The following is a 21,231-nucleotide window of genomic DNA, read 5'->3' as shown; positions in this document are numbered from 1 at the left end:
GGATTCTGATATTAATTAAATATATCATGGCAATCAGCCAATCAGATTCGAGATCCAGACAGAACTGTTGTATAATTAGATATAACACTAGATCATGTCATACACCAGTTAGTAGGGTTAGGTACCGAAACCCCCTTTGTAACCGGTATGTACCGGACCGAATCAGCATATGAATTTCGGTGCCTATTTTTGGTGCCACTGGTGCTTCGACCAGGACGTGAGAAGCATAAAGGGGTGCATCAAAGGCACACATAGGTACACGTTGTCACACCATCTCTAAACATTTAATTCTAAACAACTTTGAGAATACGAACAGGTGTAACGGAGGCCAGCTAGTGTGTGCTGTGCAGGTAAACCTCCCTCCTCTGACCTCTAAAGGTGCTCTAGCGACTGACGCTAGAGGCCTTGGTCTTTAGCCTCCTTGGTAGAGCACCCGACTCCCATGCGGAAGGTTGCCTGTTCGATGCCAGCTCGGAGCAGGATGGGTGGCGTAGGACTGGTGGGGTTACATTGGTGCCGTGACCCGGATGGGAGGGAGGTTTAGGGGGGATGAGTGTAACGAAGGCCAGCTAGTGTGTGTTGTGCAGGTAAACCTCCCTCCTCTGACCTCTAAAGGTGCTCTAGCGACAGACGCTAGAGGCCATGGTCTTTAGCCTCCTTGGTAGAGCACCCGACTCCCATGCGGAAGGATGCCGGTTCGATGCCAGCTCGGAGCAGGTTGGGTGGCGTAGGACTGGTGGGGTTACATTGGTGCCGTGACCCGGATGGGAGGGAGGTTTAGGGGGGTGAGTGTAACGGAGGCCAGCTAGTGTGTGTTGTGCAGGTAAACCTCACTCCTCTGACCTCTAAAGGTGCTCTAGCAACTGACGCTAGAGGCCATGGTCTTTAGCCTCCTTGTTAGAGCAACCGACTCCCATGCGGAAGGTCACCGGTTCAATACCAGCTCGGAGTGGGTTGGGTGGCATAGGACCGGCGGGGTTACACAGGCGATGTCAGGCGTTTGTTCTTGTTGCTTAGGGAAAGGATGCACGCAGTACAGCGCATTCAGTGAGCGAGAGAGACTCTCTTCAGATCAACACGCATGATGGCGTTCATCAAATTTGCTTAAACTAATTGTTCTAAAGTGTATTTTACAAGCAAGGATTCTGACACTGTGATGTGCGCACTTGCTCTTTCTGTCAGTGACGATGCTGTGCACATTAGCCTAGTTTCCTGCATTTGTCAGAGGTTGACACCCAAATTGACACAGGTAATAGTGATTTTAACACTTTGAAGTGCTCGGCTATGCAGAGCCCATTATTAATCAGAAATCTGGTGTACATAGTTTTACGTTAGGAAATGCAGTATTCAATTTACAAACAGTCGGCAAGTGCCAAAGAACATATATAAATTGTTATTAAATTATTATTAAATAAATTCAAATTTTGCTTATTAAATTCATTTAAATAAAAAATATTAGATATTTAAGTCAAACAATGTAGAAACAGTATTAAAATAACACTGGTATGGACATCTTTATTAGCTCAATGTATGTTTTGTCAACCTCTCTCTGTTTGTGTGTGTGTGTGTTTAGGACAGAGATGACTTATTATGGTGATAAGACGAAAGAGCGATTGCTGTATGTGATGGATTTTTCAGCTGATGACCTGCAGAGGGAGTTTAACTGTTCTGCCAGAAACAGACACGGCTTCAACACCAGCAGAGCACGACTCAAAGCTGAACGTAAATACACACACACACTCACTGTCTCTCTTTTAAACAAGTCTCTTACACTCAACAAGGCTTCAACTATTTCACCACAAATACAGTAAAAACGTTGATATAGTATTGCATTTTTTAATAACTGTTGTCTCTGTAAAAGTATTTTATATTGTAATTTATTTCTATGATGTGACGTTACATTTTTCTGCATCATTTCTCCAGTCTTCCGTGTCATGTGATCCTTCAGAAATCATTGCAGCATATCTGATTTGATTGTCAGGAGGCAAACATGTCTTCATATTTTCCTTGTCGAAGATTTTATACATGTTATTATTCAGTTCCATTCTTTTCTATTCCCTTCCTTTTCATTCCATTGTATTCTATTTTATTGCGTTCCATTCTATTCTATTCCATTTTATTTAATTCCATTGTATTCAATTCTATTCTATTGTGTTCCCATCCATTCTATTCTTTTTTATTCTATTCTCTTTCATTCTGTTGTATTCTATTCTGCTCTATTCCATTTTATCCTGTTCCATTCTCTTTTATTCCATTCTATTCCATTTCATGTTATTTTATTCCATTCTATTTTATTTTTATTCCATTCTATTCTTCTCCATTCAATTCTAATCTGTTCTGTTCTATACCAGTTTATTCCATTTCTTTTTATTTCATTCTGTTTTATTTTATTTCATTCTATTCCTTTCCATTTTGTTGTATTCAATTCTACTTCATTCTGTTCTGTTCTATTCTATTTAATTTCATTCTATTATATTCTGTTCCATTCTATTCTTTTTTTATTCTATTCTATTCAATTCTATTTTATTCAATTCTGTTTTATTTGTATTCTATTCTATTTCATTCTTTTCTATTGTATTCTGTTCTATTCCATTTAATTTTATTTCATTCCATTCTATTTTATTCTGGATTTATCTTTTTTTATTTTATGCCATTTAATTCCTTTCCATTCTGTTCTGTTGTATTCCTTTCTGTTGTGTTCTGCTCTATTTCATTCTCTCCATTCAATTCTATTCAATTCTGTTCTATTATATTCTATACCAGTTTATTTCATTCCTTTTTATTGCATTGTGTTCTATTTTATTCCTTTCAATTTCATGTTATTCTATTGCATTCTATTATATTCCTTTCCATTCTGTTCCATTCTGTTTTATTCTATTTATTTAATTCTATTCTATTCTGTTCCATTCTATTCTTTTTTTTATTCTATTCTAATCCATTCTAATGTTTTTTTTATTCTATTCAGTTCCATTATATTCTATTCTACTTCATTCCATTCTATTTTATTCAGTTCTATTCCATTTAATTTTATTTCATTCCATTCCATTTCATTTCATTATACTCTATTTTATTCCATTCTGTTCTGTTCTGCTTTATTCCATTCAATTCTATTCCAATCCATTTTATTCTGGATTTATATCTTTCTTATTTTGTTCCATTTTATTCCTTTGAATTCTATTATATTTTGTTCTGTTCTATTTTATTCCATTATGTTGTGTTCTTTTCTATTTAATTCCATTTCATTCTATTCCATTCTATTTTATTATACTCCATTCAAATCCATTCCATTCTATTCTATTGCATTCTATTACATTCCTTTCCATTCTATTATATTCTATCCAGTTCTATTTTATTCCATTCTGTTCTGTTCTGTTTTATTCCATTCAATTCCATTTTATTCTATGCTGTTCTATTTTATTTTATTCAATTCCATTTCATTATAATCCATTCTATCCTATTCCATTCATTTCCATTCTATTCTGTTCTGTTCTATTCCATTCTATTCATTTTTATTCTATTATGTTCTGTTATATTCTATTATATTTAGTTCTATTAAGTATTTAATTAATAGAAAGTCACATAATTTCACTTTGTATGGATTTTATGCACGTTTGATGAATTGATGTAATAATTTCTTTCCAAAAATTGAAAGTCTAAAATAAAATTTACTTAAGACCAACTAGATAAGCAGTTTTTAATTGCCATGATGCTATTATTTAGTTACATTTTATGATTTTATTGGTGCAGATGTTGTTTATGAAATTGTTACAGTTTATATAGTACAGTATACATTAGATTATTATTATTATTATTATTATTATTATTATTATTATTATTATTATTTGGAGCAGATGTTTACGTATTTGGTACACTGGTATTAATGTGTGTGGGTGGGTGGTGTATGTGCCGACAATGGGTGGTGATTTAAGATTGATGGTGACATTCATGTTGTTGTTGATGATGATAATTGTGTGTGTGTGTGTGTGTGTGTGTGTGTGTGTGTGTGTGTGTGTGTGTGTGTGCGTGTGCGTGTGCGTGTGTGTGTGTGTGTGTGTGTGTGTGTAGCATATGTGCCGACGCTGGAGCTGAGCTGTGGTTTAGGGGTGACGCTAGCACTCATGTTGATGATGTTCGTCATTTATCACGTCTTCTGGCTGGAGCTCCTGCTGCTCTATCGCTCCTGGTTCGGCTCTGATGAGAGATACACCGGTGAGAACACACACAATCGCATATATAGAAACACACACTCACATGTAGACACACAAACATTCAGACAGACACATTCACACTTACATATATAAACACACATTCACACTGACATTTGTAAACACATATACACACTTACATGTAGACACACATATAGACATGCATACTTGCATATTAGACACACATATCCACACAGACAGAGAGACACATTCACACTCACAAATTTAAACAACACACACTCACAAGTAAATACACAAACATTCAGACAGATACATTAAAACTCACATATATAAAAACACACACATGTAGACACACACACATTCACATATATACAAACACACACACACCCTAGCACCCATCCAGGCAAACACACACATATAGAAACACATACACTCTCATATAGACACACAAACTCACACATCCAGACAAACACACACAAATTAAGAGACACATACTTACACAAATCCACACACACACACACACACACACATACACGCTTATGTATAGACGCACACATACATGCAGATAGAAACATTTACACTTACACATACACACTCAGACACACACACAGACATACAAAGACAAACACACATATAGATACACATAAACACTCGCAACACACAAACTCACACATCCAGACAAACACACACACACACAAATAGACACACATACTCACACAAATTCAGACAGACTCACACACTCACTTATGGACACACACAAAGACAGACAGAAACACACATGCATACAAATAGACACATTCAAACTCACACACATAAGAACACATACACAATTACTCACATATAGACACACACACACACTCACTCACATATAGACACACACACACACACAGACATACATGGATAAACACGCAATAACCCGCATATAGACACACATACTCGCACAAATTCAGACAGACAGACAGACACACACACACACACACATAGACACACACCTAGACAGACGCGCACTTATGTAGACGGACATACAGTTACATGCATTTACACACATACACACTCACTCATATATAGACAGACACATACACACTCAGACTCACATATAGGCACACACATACACACTCAGGCTCATACACAAACACATACATAGACAAACACAAATATAGACACACAGACACTTACTTAGACACACAAACAGACAGACTCACACTTATGTATAGACACACACGCATACATACAGATACATACATTCACACTCACACATATAGACAAACACGTACACACTCAGACACATTCGCATATAGACACACACACAGACACACACTTATGTGTAGACACACACGCATACATACAGATACATACATTCACACTCACACATATAGACAAACACACAGACAAACAAACATACAAACATTGTCAAACACACATATAGACACACACTTGCATATAGACACATAAACTCGCACATCTGGACAAACACACTCACTCACATATAAAAGCACACATACACAAATCCAAAGACACAGACACTCACTTATAAACACATAGACAGACACACACTTATGTATAGACACACACGCATACATACAGACACATTCACACTCACACATATTCAAACACATACACACTCACATGACATACATAGACATACACACATATAGACACACACAGACTCGCATATAGACACCAAAAACTCGCACTTCCAGACAAACAAAAACACACACTCACATATAGACACATGCATACATACAGACACACCTATACAAACACACACACTCGCATATACAAGCACACATACACAAATCCTAAGACACAGACACTCACTTATAGACACACATAGACAGACACACACTTACGTATAGACACACACGCATACATACAGACACATTCACACTCACACATATTCAAACACATACACACGCACATGACATACATAGACATACACACATATAGACACACACAGACTCGCATATAGACACCAAAAACTCGCACTTCCAGACAAACAAAAACACACACTCACATATAGACACACATACTCGTATATAGACACATGCATACATACAGACACACCTATACAAACACACACACTCTCACACACACTCGCATAGATTCAGACAGACGCATTCACGCTCACACATAGAAACAAACACACATAATCGCATATAGACACACGCTCACTCACACACATCCAGAAACACTCACATATAGACAAACACAGAGACACACATTGACACATTCAGAGAGGCGCACACTCATACACTCACACACACAGACACATTTAACTGAGTAGCTTATTGAATGACAATATAAGTAGGCGTGGCTTGATTTCATGATTGTGGTTTGCTATTGGTTGAGTGATGGATTATTATGAGTGATAGGTTGATCCCGCCCTTATTCCAGTAAACACCAATCAGATTGAAGAGGATGGGGAAGTTATTTATGAGTTCCTGACTGTGAAGCATGCAGACTAAACTGGGCGTGGTCTGTTTTGCTTGTGTAGATGAGAAGCAGTATGACGTGTACATCTCATACGCTCGTAACAGTGAGGAGGAGCAGTTCGTGTTGTCCACACTGCGTCGCGTGCTGGAGACCGAGTTCGGCTACTCCGTCTGCATCTTCGACCGCGACAGCCTTCCTGGAGGAAGTGAGTATCACATCATACCACACACACATATACAGTTGAAGTCAGAATTATTACCCCCCCCCTGTATATTTTCCTGCCAATTTCTGTTTAACAGAGAGAACATTTTTCTTTGACACATTTTTAAACATAATAGTTTTAATAACTAATTTCTAATAACATTATAATGTTATTATAATATTTATTTTATCTTTGTCATGATGACAGCACATAATATTTGACTAGATCTTCTTCAAGATACTAGTATTCAGCTTAAAGTGACATTTAAAGGCTTGACTAGGTTAATTAGGGTAATTAGGCAAGTCACAGTATAACAGTGGTTTGTTCTGGAGACAATCCAAAACAAATATAGCATAAGGGGGCTAATAATATCGACCTTAAAATGGTTTAAAAAATTAAAAAGTGCTTTTATTCTAGCTAAAATAAAAAAAAATCACTTTCTCCAGAAGAAAAAATACTATAGGAATACTGTGAAAAAATCCTGAATCTGTTGAATATCAGATAAAAAAAAATCACTTAATAATTTTGACTTCAACTGTATATGAACTTTGATCAAAAAACGGTTGTCCTAAAACAAGAGTTCGTGGGATTGCTGCATTTCATTGAAATGTAAAAGGTCTATTCCAGATATTAAAGGTCAGGAAATTTTATGTTTCTTTTCGTCCGAGTCATGAAATATCAGGGATTTTTGTTTTGTAATTTTAAAGTTGACTTTCTATTTACACTCACTGGCCACTTTATTAGGTACACCTTACTACTAACGGGTTGGACCCTCTTTTGCCTTCAGAACTGCCTTTATCCTTCGTGGCGTACACCTTCAGCAAGGTACTGGAAATATTCCTCAGATTTTGCTCCATGATAGTATCACGCAGTTGCTGCAGATTTGTCTGGTGCACGTCTATGATCTGAATCTCCCGTTCCACCACATCCCCACCCCTCTGGTGACTGTGGAGGCCATTTGAGTACAGTGAACTCATTGTCATGTTCAAGTAACCAGTCTGAGATGATTCACCCTTTATGACATGGTGTGTTGTCCTGCTGGTAGTAGCCATCAGAAGATGGAGACACTGTGCTCATAAAGGGATGGACATGGTCAGCAACAATACTCAGGTAGGCTGTGGCGTTGACACGATGCTCAATTGGTACTAATGGAGCCAAAGTGTGCCAAGAAAGTCTCCCCACACCATTACACCACCACCAGCCTGAACCGCTGATACAAGGCAGGATGGATCCATGCTTTCATGTTGTTGACTCCAAATTCTGACCCGACCATCTGAATGTGTCAGCAGAAATGGAGACTCATCAGAGCAGGCAACGTTTCTCCAATCTTCTATTGTCCAGTTTTGGTGAGTCTGTGTGAATTGTAGCCTCAGTTTCCTGTTCTTAGCTGACAGGAGCGGCACCTGGTGTGCTCTTCTGCTGCTGTAGCCCATCCGCCTCAAGGTTGGACGTGTTGTGTGTTCAGAGATGCTCTTCTGCAGACCCCTGCTGTAACGAGTGCTTATTTGAGTTACTGTTGCCTTTCTATCAGCTGGAACCAGTCTGGCCATTCTCCTCTGACCTCTCGCATCAACTAGGCATTTGCGCCCACAGAACTGCCGCTCACTGGATATTTTCTCTTTTCAGACCATTCTCTGTAAACCCTAGAGATGGTTGTGTGTGAAAATGCCAGTAGATCAGCAGTTTCTGAAATATTCAAACCAGCCAGTCTGGCACCAACAACCATGCCATGTTCAAAGTCACTTAAATCCCCTTTCTCCCCATTCTGATGCTCACTTTGAACTGCAGCAGATCGTCTTGACTATGTCTATATGCCTAAATGAGTTGCTACCATGTGATTGGCTGATTAGAAATTTTCCACGAGGAGCAGTTGGACAGGTGTACCTAATAAAGTGGCCAGTGAGTGTGTGTGTATACATATATATATGTTTTATCTATATATATATTATATATATATATATATATATATATATATATATATATATATATATATATATATATATATATATGTTTTTGTGTGTGTGTGTGTGCGTGCTTGTGAGTTTGTGACTGTGTGTGTGTGTAATAATAACAGTATGTCTGTGTGTGTAGCTATAACAGATGACACTCTGCGGTTTGTGGCTCAGAGCAGGCGTCTGGTGGTAGTGGTGAGTCCTCTGAGTGCGGTGCGGGGGACGCAGGCTCTGCTGGAGCTTCAGGCTGGTCTCTCCAGCATGCTGCGCGGCGGGAGCCTCCGGGTGGTTCTGATCCAGTTCAGAGCCGTCCGGAGGAAGAGCTGGGCCAAAGAGCTGCGGCGCGCGAGACTGGCGCTCACACTCATCCGCTGGAAAGGGGACAAGTCTGAGCCGCTGTCCTCACGCTTCTGGAAACAACTCCAGCTCGAGCTGCCCATGAGGAGGAGCACAACACACACACCGCTGCCTGACATCACACAACACACACACACTACAGACACAAACGCACATGCAGGAGAGCAGAAACTCCTCCATCCCGAATCCACCACCGCTGTATAGACTTAATACAGCTTTACAGGGCATCACTATAGAGTGTAAAACATGTTAACATTTTTAATACTTTGTTATTCACAAGTTTTTTTTTATTTATTTGCGGTTGTGAATTGCATTTTGAGATGTTGCTCTTTGCTCTGTCGACTTTTAATGTTAAAAATTCAACTCTACAGTTTAACAGTGACTTTTATTGACGTTTTAGTAGTTTGAAATGGAGATCTGCGCGGGACTGAAATTTCCCGCCACGTTTTCTACCCTACCCGACCGTTCCTGATAAAAATTTAGATCTGGTATCCAAAATCTCACGTTAAATTGGATACTATTAAAAGAGAGAGATAACAGATAAAAGCGTAGGTTGTGCAAGGATTGTAGACTTAGGGCTCTATTTTGACGGTCCATGCGCAGAGCGCAAAATGCAGGGCGCAAACGCTTTCAGGGCGTGTCAGGACGCGTTTTTGCTAATTTAAGGACGGGAAATCTGCCTTGCGCTTCGGCGCATGGTCTAAAAGGGTTGAGTTTATTTTCCTAATGAGTTACAGGTGTGTTTTGAGAATAAACCAATTAGAGTCTCATCTCCCATTCCCTTTAAGAGCAGCTGCGTCACGCCAAGAGCGCATTCGCTATTTACAGGACGTAAAGTAAGTCTAAGTGGAAAAAATGAGCATTTCACAAGCAAACAGTTAACAGAAAACAGTTAAACAGAGCATCTACTGCGTGAGAATGAGAGATAATGGAACACTTTCACTTTCGCTCTTGGATAGGGAAACCTTTACGCACAGACATCAATTAGTCTATAAATAAATACTTTCGTTTGTTAAGTGCAAATATTCGTTTCAAAACTATTTCTAAATTCAGTTCTAATTTCCAGCAAACGAATAAATGAACAATAATGGCCAAGTGTGGTCAAAAGCCTGAGTTATTTCCAAATACACCTGCCATGCCCCATATGGTCTAAAACCTGACAGGTGGGCAAATCTAAGCTTGTTTTTAATAAAACAAATATAAATATGGATATAATAAATAATACTGCTAATAATAATAACATTATACAAAAGCAAATTGTTATGAATGAACTGAAAAAGCCTCCCGAGATGAAGAAGACATAAAAGCAGTGATTTTTCATATTTATGTAGGCTAGAAAATAATGTTTTGTAATATTTTAATCCTTTATGTTTATATCCTATATTTATTCTTATTATATCCTATATATATCCTTAATATTTACATTTTTTCATATGTAAAGATATTTGCCTATTGCTCTCTTGTGTGTATTAAGCAGTGTGTAAGCGAGGCGCAACTCTGTGCTGGAGTTTAGACCGGGTTAGTTTTGGTCTAATGGAAAATCTATTATAGTTTCTCAAAATAGCAACGCGCCAGCAGTGCGCCTCAGAACGCCTTCCTTTTTAGACCAGAACGCCTATGGGCGCACAAATGAGCGCTAATGCATTTGCTATTTAAACAGCGTAGCGCAACGCCTCAAAACCACTCTTGCGCCAAGCTGAAACTACCAAAAGACTATTGCGCTGCGTCTTGCGCCACACTGCGCCGGGTGTATGATAGGGCGCTTAATGTCAGTTTTGTTTGCCCCTTTGTGAAGAGACATACAGTTGCTAAAGTTATCTTAATCGATGCTCAACACACACAAATCTGTTAAACTCTCAAAAGAAGTACTCCGGGGTGTCTTAAACCTTTAAAGGGGACCTATTATGCAAAAATGACTTTTACAAGGGGTTTGAACACAGTTGTGTGGCAGCGGTGTGTGAGTGTAGTCAGCCTCTAATGGTCTAAATTCATTAGTTCTATTTTCTATAACCACATAGATTGAATATGTTTTAGTTTCCATTTTAGTTTAAGTAGTTCAACTTGTTATATTTTGCTTGATTTTTGTTTGTTATAATTTTGTATTAATTTTTATATTATTTTAAGTACTTGGAATTATTGCATTTCACACATAAGCAACCTTTTCATTCAAGCTGAAAAATATTGAATAATTATTTTTATATTGTACTATTTTTTTTTTTTTTAGACATTTTTGGATAGTTTTTCATTTCATTTTTATGTAGGTTAAATATGATGCTGTTTCCGTTTTTGTTTAAGTGCTTAAATTTGACATTTTAGTTTGATTTTAATTTTAATGTTGTATTAAGTTTTATATTATTTTAAGTACTCTGAATTATTTTATTTTACACATATGCAACCTTTTCATTTAAGCTGAAAAATATTACATTATTATTTTTATATTGTACTATTTTTGTCATTTTTGTTTTTTAGATTTTGAGTTTTTTTCATATTTTGTTTATGTAGCTTAAATATATTGTTGTTTTTGTTTTAGTTTGTGCTTAAATTTGACATATTTTAGTTAAATTTTTATTTTAATTTTAATGTTGTATTAATTGTATATTATTTTAAGTACTTTGAATTATTGTATTTCACACATAAGCAACATTTTCATTCAAGCTGAAAAATGTTGAATTATTATTTTTAAATTGTACTATTTTTGTCATTTTTTGTTTTGTTTTGTTTTTTAGATTGAGTTTTAATTTTTTTTTTATGTAGGTTAAAAATGATGTTGTTTCCGTTTTCGTTCAAGTGCTTAAATTTGATGTATTTTAGTTTAATTTTCATTTAAGTTCTAATGTTGTATTTTATTTATTTATTTTTTTATTTGTTTATTTGGCAGGGAAAGTGTACATTAATTAGCATTTCTGCAAATGCACCAGAATTAGCCAAAAGGCTATTTTTCATCTGTTGTCCCTGAACAACCTAAAAAAAAACAATACATGAATTATACAATCAATCAAACATAGTTAAAAAGTACTAAAATAGACAAGGTTATGTAGATGTTAATAAAAAAATGAATATTTACAAATTAAACTTATTAAATTAAATTAAATTAAAACACTAACATTTTGTAATAGGGATAAAAATAGTTGACAAATAGTTTAAACAACAAATCATTAAGATGGTAGGCACAGATGGAAACATGCTAGGTTCATTCTAAAAGGAATGATGACACGTCTGCTTCTCTATAAACTCGATTTTTAAATGTTGTTAATTTTTGTATTAATTTTTATTTTATTTTAAGCACTTTGAATTATTTTATTTCACACAAAAGCAACCTTTTCATTCATGCTGATGAATGTTGAATTATTTTTATGTTGTTCTATTAAGGAACTGTTATGTCATTTATGTATTTTTATATATTTAAATATATTTTTGTTTCAGTTTAAGTAGCTCAACTTGAGTGGCATGGTGGCTCAGTGGTTAGCACTGTGGCTTCACTGCAAGAAAGTTGCAAGTTCGAGTCACGGCTGGGTCAATAGGCACTTCTGAGTTTGCATGTTCTCCCCGTGTTGGCGTGGGTTTCTTCCGGGTGCTCCAGTTTACCCCACAGTCCAAACACATGCACTATAGGGCAATTGAATAAGCTAAATTGGCTGTAGTGTATGAGTGTGTGTGGGTGTTTCCCAGGTACTGGGTTGCAGCTGAAAAGGCATCCGCTGTGTAAAACATATGCCAGAAATGTTGGCGGTTCATGTTCTTTGCTGACCCCCGATAAATAAAAGGACAAGGCCGAAGGAACGAAAACTCAAGTTTTATAGTACATTTTTCTTATTTGAATATTTACTAATATTTTGGGCTAGGTGTTTTCATTCATTCATTTATTTATGTGACATTTTTTGTTTACATTATAATCATTTTGCTGTATGCTTTTATTTAGTATTTGTATAAATTATATTTTGTTTTAGTTTTAAATGCAAGTATTTTAACATTCTTTATTTCAGTTAATTGCCAAAGCGAGATTTCTAATTTTCCTCTACATTTTACATGTTAATTTAGTATTTTTCCATACTAAATACCATGTTATAGTATTTATTCATATTCAGAAGTATATATATATATATATATATATATATATATATATATATACACATACATACATACATACATACATATATATATATACATACACACACACACACACTCAGTATGTCTTACATATGTGTTTTAGTTTATGATTTAGACACTGTTGTATAATTTTGTATTTTTACTATGTACCTTTATTATTATTATTATTATTATTATTATTATTTAGCTTATTTTTATTCAACATAAGTGCAATTATTTCAATGAACTTCATTTCCGTTAATCTCCAGGGCAATATTTCTAATTTCTTGTGTTTTATTAAGTTGCCAAATATTTGTATTAGCTTTATAACAAGAAAGATATTCAGTAGGTTTAGGATTTGTCAAAAATGACACTGAGGTTTATTTTTTTGTCATCCAAACTTTGAGCTAAATATTTAACTTTTTATTATATCAAATGTAAGAAGTAAAAGTTGTTATTAATATTGTTTAACATCAATAATTATTAATATTTTACTTCAACATTTCCATCATCACCTTTCTGCGTTTGAAGTTCCGTTATTGTTCACATTAAATCAGGTATAGTTTTGTTTTTTGGCTAGCTTTTTTAAGGCACAAACATATCCTCCGTAGACTTGCATTGGAAAAGAGCTCATTTTCATAGTGCATGACAACAGTTGCCAAGTAAAGTGTCATTTTTTTGTCATTCATTCCATAACCAATTCTCAGCTGTTCATTCAACTCAGTATTTCACTGTGTGTTCTTCATTTGTTGTTGATGTTCATCTGACCATAAATGTATGACCATGTCATGTCGAGTATGTTCTGTGATCATATTTTTAAATGCATAAATAAAAGCATGCGGTTCAAGTACAAATGTTTAGCCCTCCTGTCAAATTTCAATTATTTGTCAAATATTTTTCAAGTGCTGTCTAACGGAGATTTTTGGCATGCATATTAATTTTAATAAGTAATTATTGTGTCTCTGCCATGATGACAGTACATAATATTTGACTAGATATTTTGCAAGATACTTGTTTTCAGCTTAAAGTGACATTTAAAGGCTTAACTAGGTTAATTAGGCTTACAAATAACAAATTCTAGCCAAACTAAAAGAAATCTCCAGAAGACATTCTCCAGAAAAAAATATCTACACTACCTGACAAGTGTTGTTGCCTCTCCAAGTTTCAATAACAACTTGACTTCTAGTTGATGATTTGGTGTCAGAAGTGTCTTATATGAAAGGTAAAGGCCTCTAGATTTTGCTTATTTGAGCACAATAAAATATGATCATGTCTTGATTATTAATGATTTGATTAGGACAGTAAGGTCTGACTCTGCTTAGACTAAAGTCTCATCACTGAACAGAAATAATGTCCAGTATAGAATATAAAGTCCTGCTGCAGTGGAGACAGAATGAATATTGTGTCTGACTCCATCATGAGCTTGGAGGACTGCATCCATACATCTCTGCACCGACTCAAATCACTGATTAATAAAGTCATCTGGAATGGCAGAGAAAGCCTTCCTGCAGGACTCCCAGAGCTCATCAAGACTCTTTGTGTTCATTTTCAACGCCTCCTCCTTCATCTTACCCCAGACATGCTCAATAATGTTCATGTCTGGTGACTGGGCTGGCCAATCCTGGAGCACCTTGAGCTTCTTTGCTTTCAGGAGCTTTGCTGTGGAGGCTGAAGTATGAGGAGCGCTATCCTGCTGGAGAATTGTCCCTCTCCTGTGGTTTGTAATGTAATGGGCAGCACAAATGTCTTGATACCTCAGGCTGTTGATGTTGCAGATCTCTCGCACACCCCCATACTGAATGTAATCCCAAACCATGATTTCTCCTTCACCAAACTTGACTGAATATTGTGAGAATCTTGGCTCCATGCGGGCTCCAGTAGGTCTTCTGCAGTATTGGTGATGATTGGGATGCAGATCAACAGATGATTCAGCAGAAATTCTGACGCTTTAGCAAATGACCAACTAGAAGTCAAGTAATTATGTGTTGCTCTTACAACTGAGACCGACGACAAGACTTTTGTCAGGTAGTGTGCAATAGGAAACAATGTGGAAATATGTCCTTGCTCTGTTAAACAGCACTGGCAAATATTAAAAAAGGAAAACATTAATATTTCATATGAAGGGGTTAATCATTAACTCTTGAACTGTATTTTTGCATTGACATCAGTTTCCTTTTTTTCATCTCTTCTTCACATGTCTGGAGTTTCTCATCATTAACATTGCTGACGACTCAATTATTGACCCTCATGATCATAAAATGATGAAATGTTTGCACAAGCGTTTCCATTCACTGGAGGAAGTAGACAAAACCTCAGTATGCGATGCATGTCGTGTTAGAAAAGCCCCCGTCTGATTCTCTGGAAAAGCCACAAACGTAGAAAATAAATCATAAATTATGAGCTCAAGTGTTTCCAAGCCTTTATATTTTTTCCATGGTCACTTCAGAAAGTTTTTTTTTAAGGGGTATTTCTCAAAAATTCTACTCTTATTTACTGACCCCCTTCATGTGTTTGTGTCCTCTGTTGAACACAAAAGAAGATATTTTGAAGAATGCTGAAGACCTGCAACCATTGACTTCCATAGTCAACAAATACTATGGAAGTCAATGGTTACCAGTTTCCAACCATTTTAAAACTCACCGGCCACTTTATTAGGTACACCTTACTACTACTAGGTTGACTCCTTTAATCCTTCGTGGCGTAGATTCAACAAGTTACTGGAAATATTCCTCAGAGATTTTGCTCCATATTGACATGATAGCATCCCGCAGTTGCTGCAGATTTGTCAGCTGCACATTTATAATGCGAATCTCCCATTCCACCACATCCCAAAGGTGCTCTATTGGATTGAGGTCTGGTGACTGTGGAGGCCATTTGAGAACAGTGAACTCATTGTCATGTTGAAGAAACCAATCTGAGATGATTCGCACTGGAAGTGGCCAAGGTACTGCTGGAAGTAGCCATCAGAAGATGGAGACACTGTGGTCATAAAGGGATGGACATGGTCAGCAACAATACTCAGGTAGGCTGTGGCGTTGACACGATGCTCAATTGGTACTAATGGAGCCAAAGTGTGCCAAGAAAATCTCCCCCACACCATTACACACCACCACCAGCCTGAACTGTTGATACAAGGCAGGATGGATGCATGATTTCATGTTGTTGATGTCAAATTTTGACCCGACCATCTGAATGTGTCAGCAGAAATGGAGACTCATCAGAGCAGGCAACGTTTCTCCAATCTTCTATTGTCCAGTTTTGGTGAGTCTGTGTGAATTGTAGCCTCAGTTTCCTGTTCTTAGCTGACAGGAGCGGCACCCGGTGTGATCTTCTGCTGCTGTAGCCCATCCGCCTCAAGGTTGGATGTGTTGTGTGTTCAGAGATGCTCTTCAGATGCTCTTCTCTTATTTGACTTACTGTTGCCTTTCTATCAGCTGGAACCAGTCTGGCCATTCTCCTCTGACCTCTGGCATCAACAAGGCATTTTTGCCCACAGAACTGCCGCTCACTGGATATTTCCTCTTTATCAGACCATTCTCTGTAAACCCTAGAGATGGTTGTGCGTAAAATTCCCAGTAGATCAGCAGTTTCAGGTCAGTTTGAACTGCAGCAGATCCTCTTGACCATGTCTACATGCCTAAATGCATTGAGTTGCTGCCATGCGATTGGCTGATTAGAAATTTGTGTTAACGAGCAGTTGGACAGGTGTACCTAATAAAGTGGCTGGTAAGTGTATAATTAATAAATTTTTCTTTAAGTTTCTTTATTCTCCTGAACACAAAAGAAGATACTTTGAAGAATGCTGAAAACTTGTAACATTGACTTGCATAGTAGGAAAAACAAATAAGTCTATTATGGGTTTCCAACATTCTTCAAAATGTCTGAGTTTGTGTTTAGGAGAAGAAAAAAACTCAACAAGGGTTTGGACAAGTGGGAGTAAATAATCACACAATTAGTTTCCTTTCTGGGTGAACTGTGTCATCAATCAGGGGCGGACTGGGACAAAATATCAGCCCTGGCACTGTAGCCACACCAGCCCACATCACGACACCGACATAGCCCCACCGAAGGACATGCCAGTAATACTTAAATTGGTGTCCTGATGGTGAAAAATTATAAGCAGTATCATATATGTAATAGATATTTAAACATTTAATGTATTTGACTGGAACAAAAACAACCTGTTTATAATAAATTTATACAAACAGTAAGACTAAATTAAAATAATATGTGAATCTCGTAGAGTCCGTATGCTGTCTGTTTATACCATTTGTCTGCTATTTATTATAGGAGTAACCTGTGAATGTGTATCACACACACACACACACACACACACAGACAGGGGCGGACTGGGACAAAAATTCAGCCCTGGCACTGTAGCCACACCAGCCCACATTACCACACCGACACAGCCCCACCCACGGACACGCACATTCACTATTTATTTTGGTGTAAAGATGGTGAAATAATATGACATTCTTGCCAGATTTTGATTATGTCCAGGTAACCTCGGATTGGGTCGGCCTATCTTGAAATTAGGCGGCAGTCGCCGATTGGGCCAAATGCTTAACATTTATTAATATTCTTCTTCTTTTTTATTTTTATTTTTTTATTATTTATGTTTTTTATTTATCATCATCATAATATCACACCTAGCAAGAGATAAAAGCTGCCTGCACATAAAAATAAAAAAAAAACTGACCGGCCCACATTTAAAAATTGGTCCGGCCCTTCTGGCATTTGCCAGAATTGCCAGATGGCCAGTCCGCCCCTGCACACAGATACACACACACCTTTACGCACAAATGGACACTTTGACTCATTCTAGTTTTGAATACGTGCCCATGAAACAATTATAGGTGACCTAAAGAATAAATTATAATAATCATGGCCTATTCTACTGTTAAGTTCAAATGTAACTATGTAGACATAACTACATTTTGTGTCGTGTTCTCCTCTACTTTAGAGCTAACTACAAACCCAAAGTACCATGTGTAATGTTTTTTGTTTTTTCTACCTCTACCACATACCTCCCTATCTCTGCTAGGCCAACCGTAGCATCCTTTCTCACAGCACTGATATGAAGTTATAGGATGTAAAGATTGCAGCAAAATGTTTTCTTACTGACTGCTCTTAATATCTGAATAGGGTATATGCCAAGCTAGAGCTGTTCCCATGCTGATACACTTCCGGTGACCTTTTATTGTGAATATTTTTTCCCATTTTATACGGTTCCTTATACAGCATCGATGTTGTAATGTCATTAAAATACATTTAGTTAAATAAACTTTTGCATTTATTTGGTTGCTCAAGCGTAAAACGAGACAAAAAGCTGTTTACTCGCACGCGCCCGTCATAATCGGCAGGCTAACGCAGAAGCTCCATTAAATATACTGGGGTAAAATAAATGCTCATATTATAAAGATATGACGGGGAAAATGTAATGTAATGCAGTGCTTCTTGCACAATCTGAGACCCACTTTATATCGGATATCACTCAGCCAGTGGAGATCGCTGATTTTTAAAGAAAACAGTCCTTAAACGCACCGGATTTTGCATTGCCATTCAATTCGCCGGAAGCGCTTAACCCAGGTTACTGGCAAATTAAAAGTCCTATTAGCATGCTTCGGCATATACCCCATACCAGGGTTTCTGCAGGTTTCATGAAATCAAATTTAAAACATTTCAAGACCCTTTTAAGACCACTATGAATAAAATTTTAGACTTATACAAGGCTAAACACCAATGATTTTTTTTAATGGTCTGGTAACTTTGGTAAATAGTTTTTGCATTAATGGAAGATCATGTAAAGGGATGTGTTGCTTTAGTTTTCCTTCCATGATTAGGGAATTTAATTTGGAGAATTTGCTGAAAATAATGTAACAGCTGTTATAAACTGAATTCAGTGAATTTAAGACTATTTAAGGCCTAATATTTAGTTTTTTTTTTTTTTAAGACTTTTTAAGACCCTGCGGAAACACAGAATACACATTAATACAATTAAGTAATAACAATAGCCCCAAAAGGAATAGAATATATAGCTGTGGCGACCCCGGCATTATAAAGATTAATATAGATTAAGAAAGGGACTAAGCCGACAAGTCCCCCTTCGGTGGGACTATGTCGGTGTCGTAATGTGGGCTGGTGTGGCTTCAGTGCCAGGGCTGATTTTTTGTCCCAGTCCGCCCCTGCTCTCAGATGCTTTCAGAGTAAGAAAATCAAGCTGTGAAATGGCCCAGCCAATCACCTGATGTGAATCCAATAGAGCACAGGTGTCAAACTCAGTTCCAAAAGGGCCGCAGCTCTGCACAGTTTAGTTCCAACCTTAATTAAACACACCTGATCAAACTAATTGAATCCTTCAGGCTTGTTTGAAACCTGCAGGTAAGTGTGTTGGAGCAGGGTTGGAACTAAACTGTGCAGGGTTTCGGCCCTCCAGGAATTGAGTTTGACACCCCTGCACTAGAGAATCCAAAATAAAGCTCAGATTTGATAAACGAGACCGACAGAGACATCATTGACATTTCTGTTGAGGACTGTGAAAACGAGAGGTCAACAGCTCCTTTAGAAATATTATTCCCAGTAAAAAACATCACGTGTTAATACTTATTTTTCCCACTGTATGAGAATAACGGTTGAATAGAATGCTAAAATACAGAAATATCTCTGGAAAAACATCAGGGTAGACAGGCATGTCGTAAATACCTAATCGGATTGTGTCTATGTGTGTGTCTCTGTGTCTCAGCGCTGCTGGAGTCGGTGCTCGGGTGTATGCAGGCGTGTCGGAGGCTGCTGGTGGTGCTGAGCTCAGACTGTCTGTGTGAGAAAAGCGTCAGTCTGCTGGAGTGCCGTCTGTGTTTGTATCTCCACCACACATCCCGCGCTCCCATCATCACCGTCCGGCGCCGCACGCTCAGCGCCCCCTGCAGCGACATCGCAGAACTGCGCAACAACTCCACCTCCATCCGCTGGCACGACTCGCGCTCCGAACACACAAACTCTCGCTTCTGGAAACTTCTGCGGCTCGCCTTGCCTTTGCGTCCTCTGTCGATGGGAAAGAGACTCATTGACAGCACTTCGTCACATTCGGATTTGGCAGCGATGGCTACGAAGTTCACGCAAGCACAGATGGTCAATCGGCGCAATAAAAATTCACAATCAGAGCGAGTCGTAATGAAGCATCTGGGCATGCGTGACAGAAATGGGCATGGCTGTGAGCAAAAGGGGCGTGTCTGTGCGATCTGTGTGAGTTTTCAAGAAAGTCATCGAATTTGGGGCGGAGTCTTGGCTGCTCAGTGGAACACTCATTTGCATCAGCCTGTAGTAGCCAATGGGACAATGCCTCATGGTGACCATGGCAACGAGCTCTGCCCTTGTGAACCAATAGAAAACAACCTGCAAACCACACACTGTTGACAAGCACACACTGCTGGACACACCAACCAGTGAATGTTCCCAATGACCCGTGTAATTATACTTATTTAACATATTAATTCAATAAACAATATTAAAAACGCCAGATTGACCTTTGACCTGAGTCTTGTTTGCATTTGCTGCAGTTTATTGCATAATAATTTATTTGTAATGCGCAAGTTGCAAATACATTGTTTCATCAATCGACGCAGTAAAAATTCGCAATCAGAGCTAGTCGTGACGCTCCATTCACACGGGGCTTCAGCGTCAACGCTTGAGAGTGGGCGTGTCTGAAGGTGGGCCTGACGCGATCGTGAGCAGAAGGCGTGTGTCTGCATGATCCGTATGAGATTTCAAGAAAGTCATCGAATTTGGGGCGGAGCCTTGGCTGCTCAGTTGAACACTCATTTGCATCAGCCTGTAGTAGCCAATGGGATGACACCTTAAGGTTGACCATGGCAATGAGCTCTGCAGTGGTGTAGCAGACAAGCCCAAAGGGCACGCCTGCGGGCCACCGTGGTCATGGTCATCCACTACCCCCTCCCCCCGATCTTCATTTGGCACGATCATACCTCACCTCAGCCTTAACAACGCCGCCGACACTGCCACAGCCCACCCTCCC

The 21,231-nt window shown here is 38.0% G+C and overlaps 1 protein-coding gene across 8 annotated transcripts in view; it reads left to right on the top strand.

Annotated features, from left to right (window-relative positions):
- il1rap (interleukin 1 receptor accessory protein) overlaps positions 1-20,712 on the top strand; it is an 84,371-nt gene extending 63,659 nt beyond the window's left edge. For 3 of the 8 annotated variants that reach the window (XM_073924108.1, XM_073924107.1, XM_073924109.1), the window contains exons 10-13: positions 1,574-1,722; positions 4,066-4,209; positions 6,661-6,804; positions 19,942-20,712. In XM_073924108.1, the coding sequence (XP_073780209.1) occupies positions 1,574-1,722; positions 4,066-4,209; positions 6,661-6,804; positions 19,942-20,612 (1,108 nt within the window). In that variant the 3' untranslated portion in view covers positions 20,613-20,712. Of the gene's footprint in view, positions 1-1,573; positions 1,723-4,065; positions 4,210-6,660; positions 6,805-8,892; positions 9,834-19,941 lie in introns of those variants that run through there. The other 5 variants (XM_073924111.1, XM_073924110.1, XM_073924112.1 and 2 more) reach the window with 2 other exon arrangements.
- Positions 20,713-21,231: the final 519 nt, after the last annotated feature.

This window comes from Danio rerio, chromosome 15 (assembly GCF_049306965.1).
Source record: "Danio rerio strain Tuebingen ecotype United States chromosome 15, GRCz12tu, whole genome shotgun sequence".
Lineage (NCBI taxonomy): Eukaryota > Metazoa > Chordata > Actinopteri > Cypriniformes > Danionidae > Danio > Danio rerio.
Note: the sequence above shows the minus strand (reverse complement) of the source record. Positions and strands in the feature narration are given on the sequence as shown.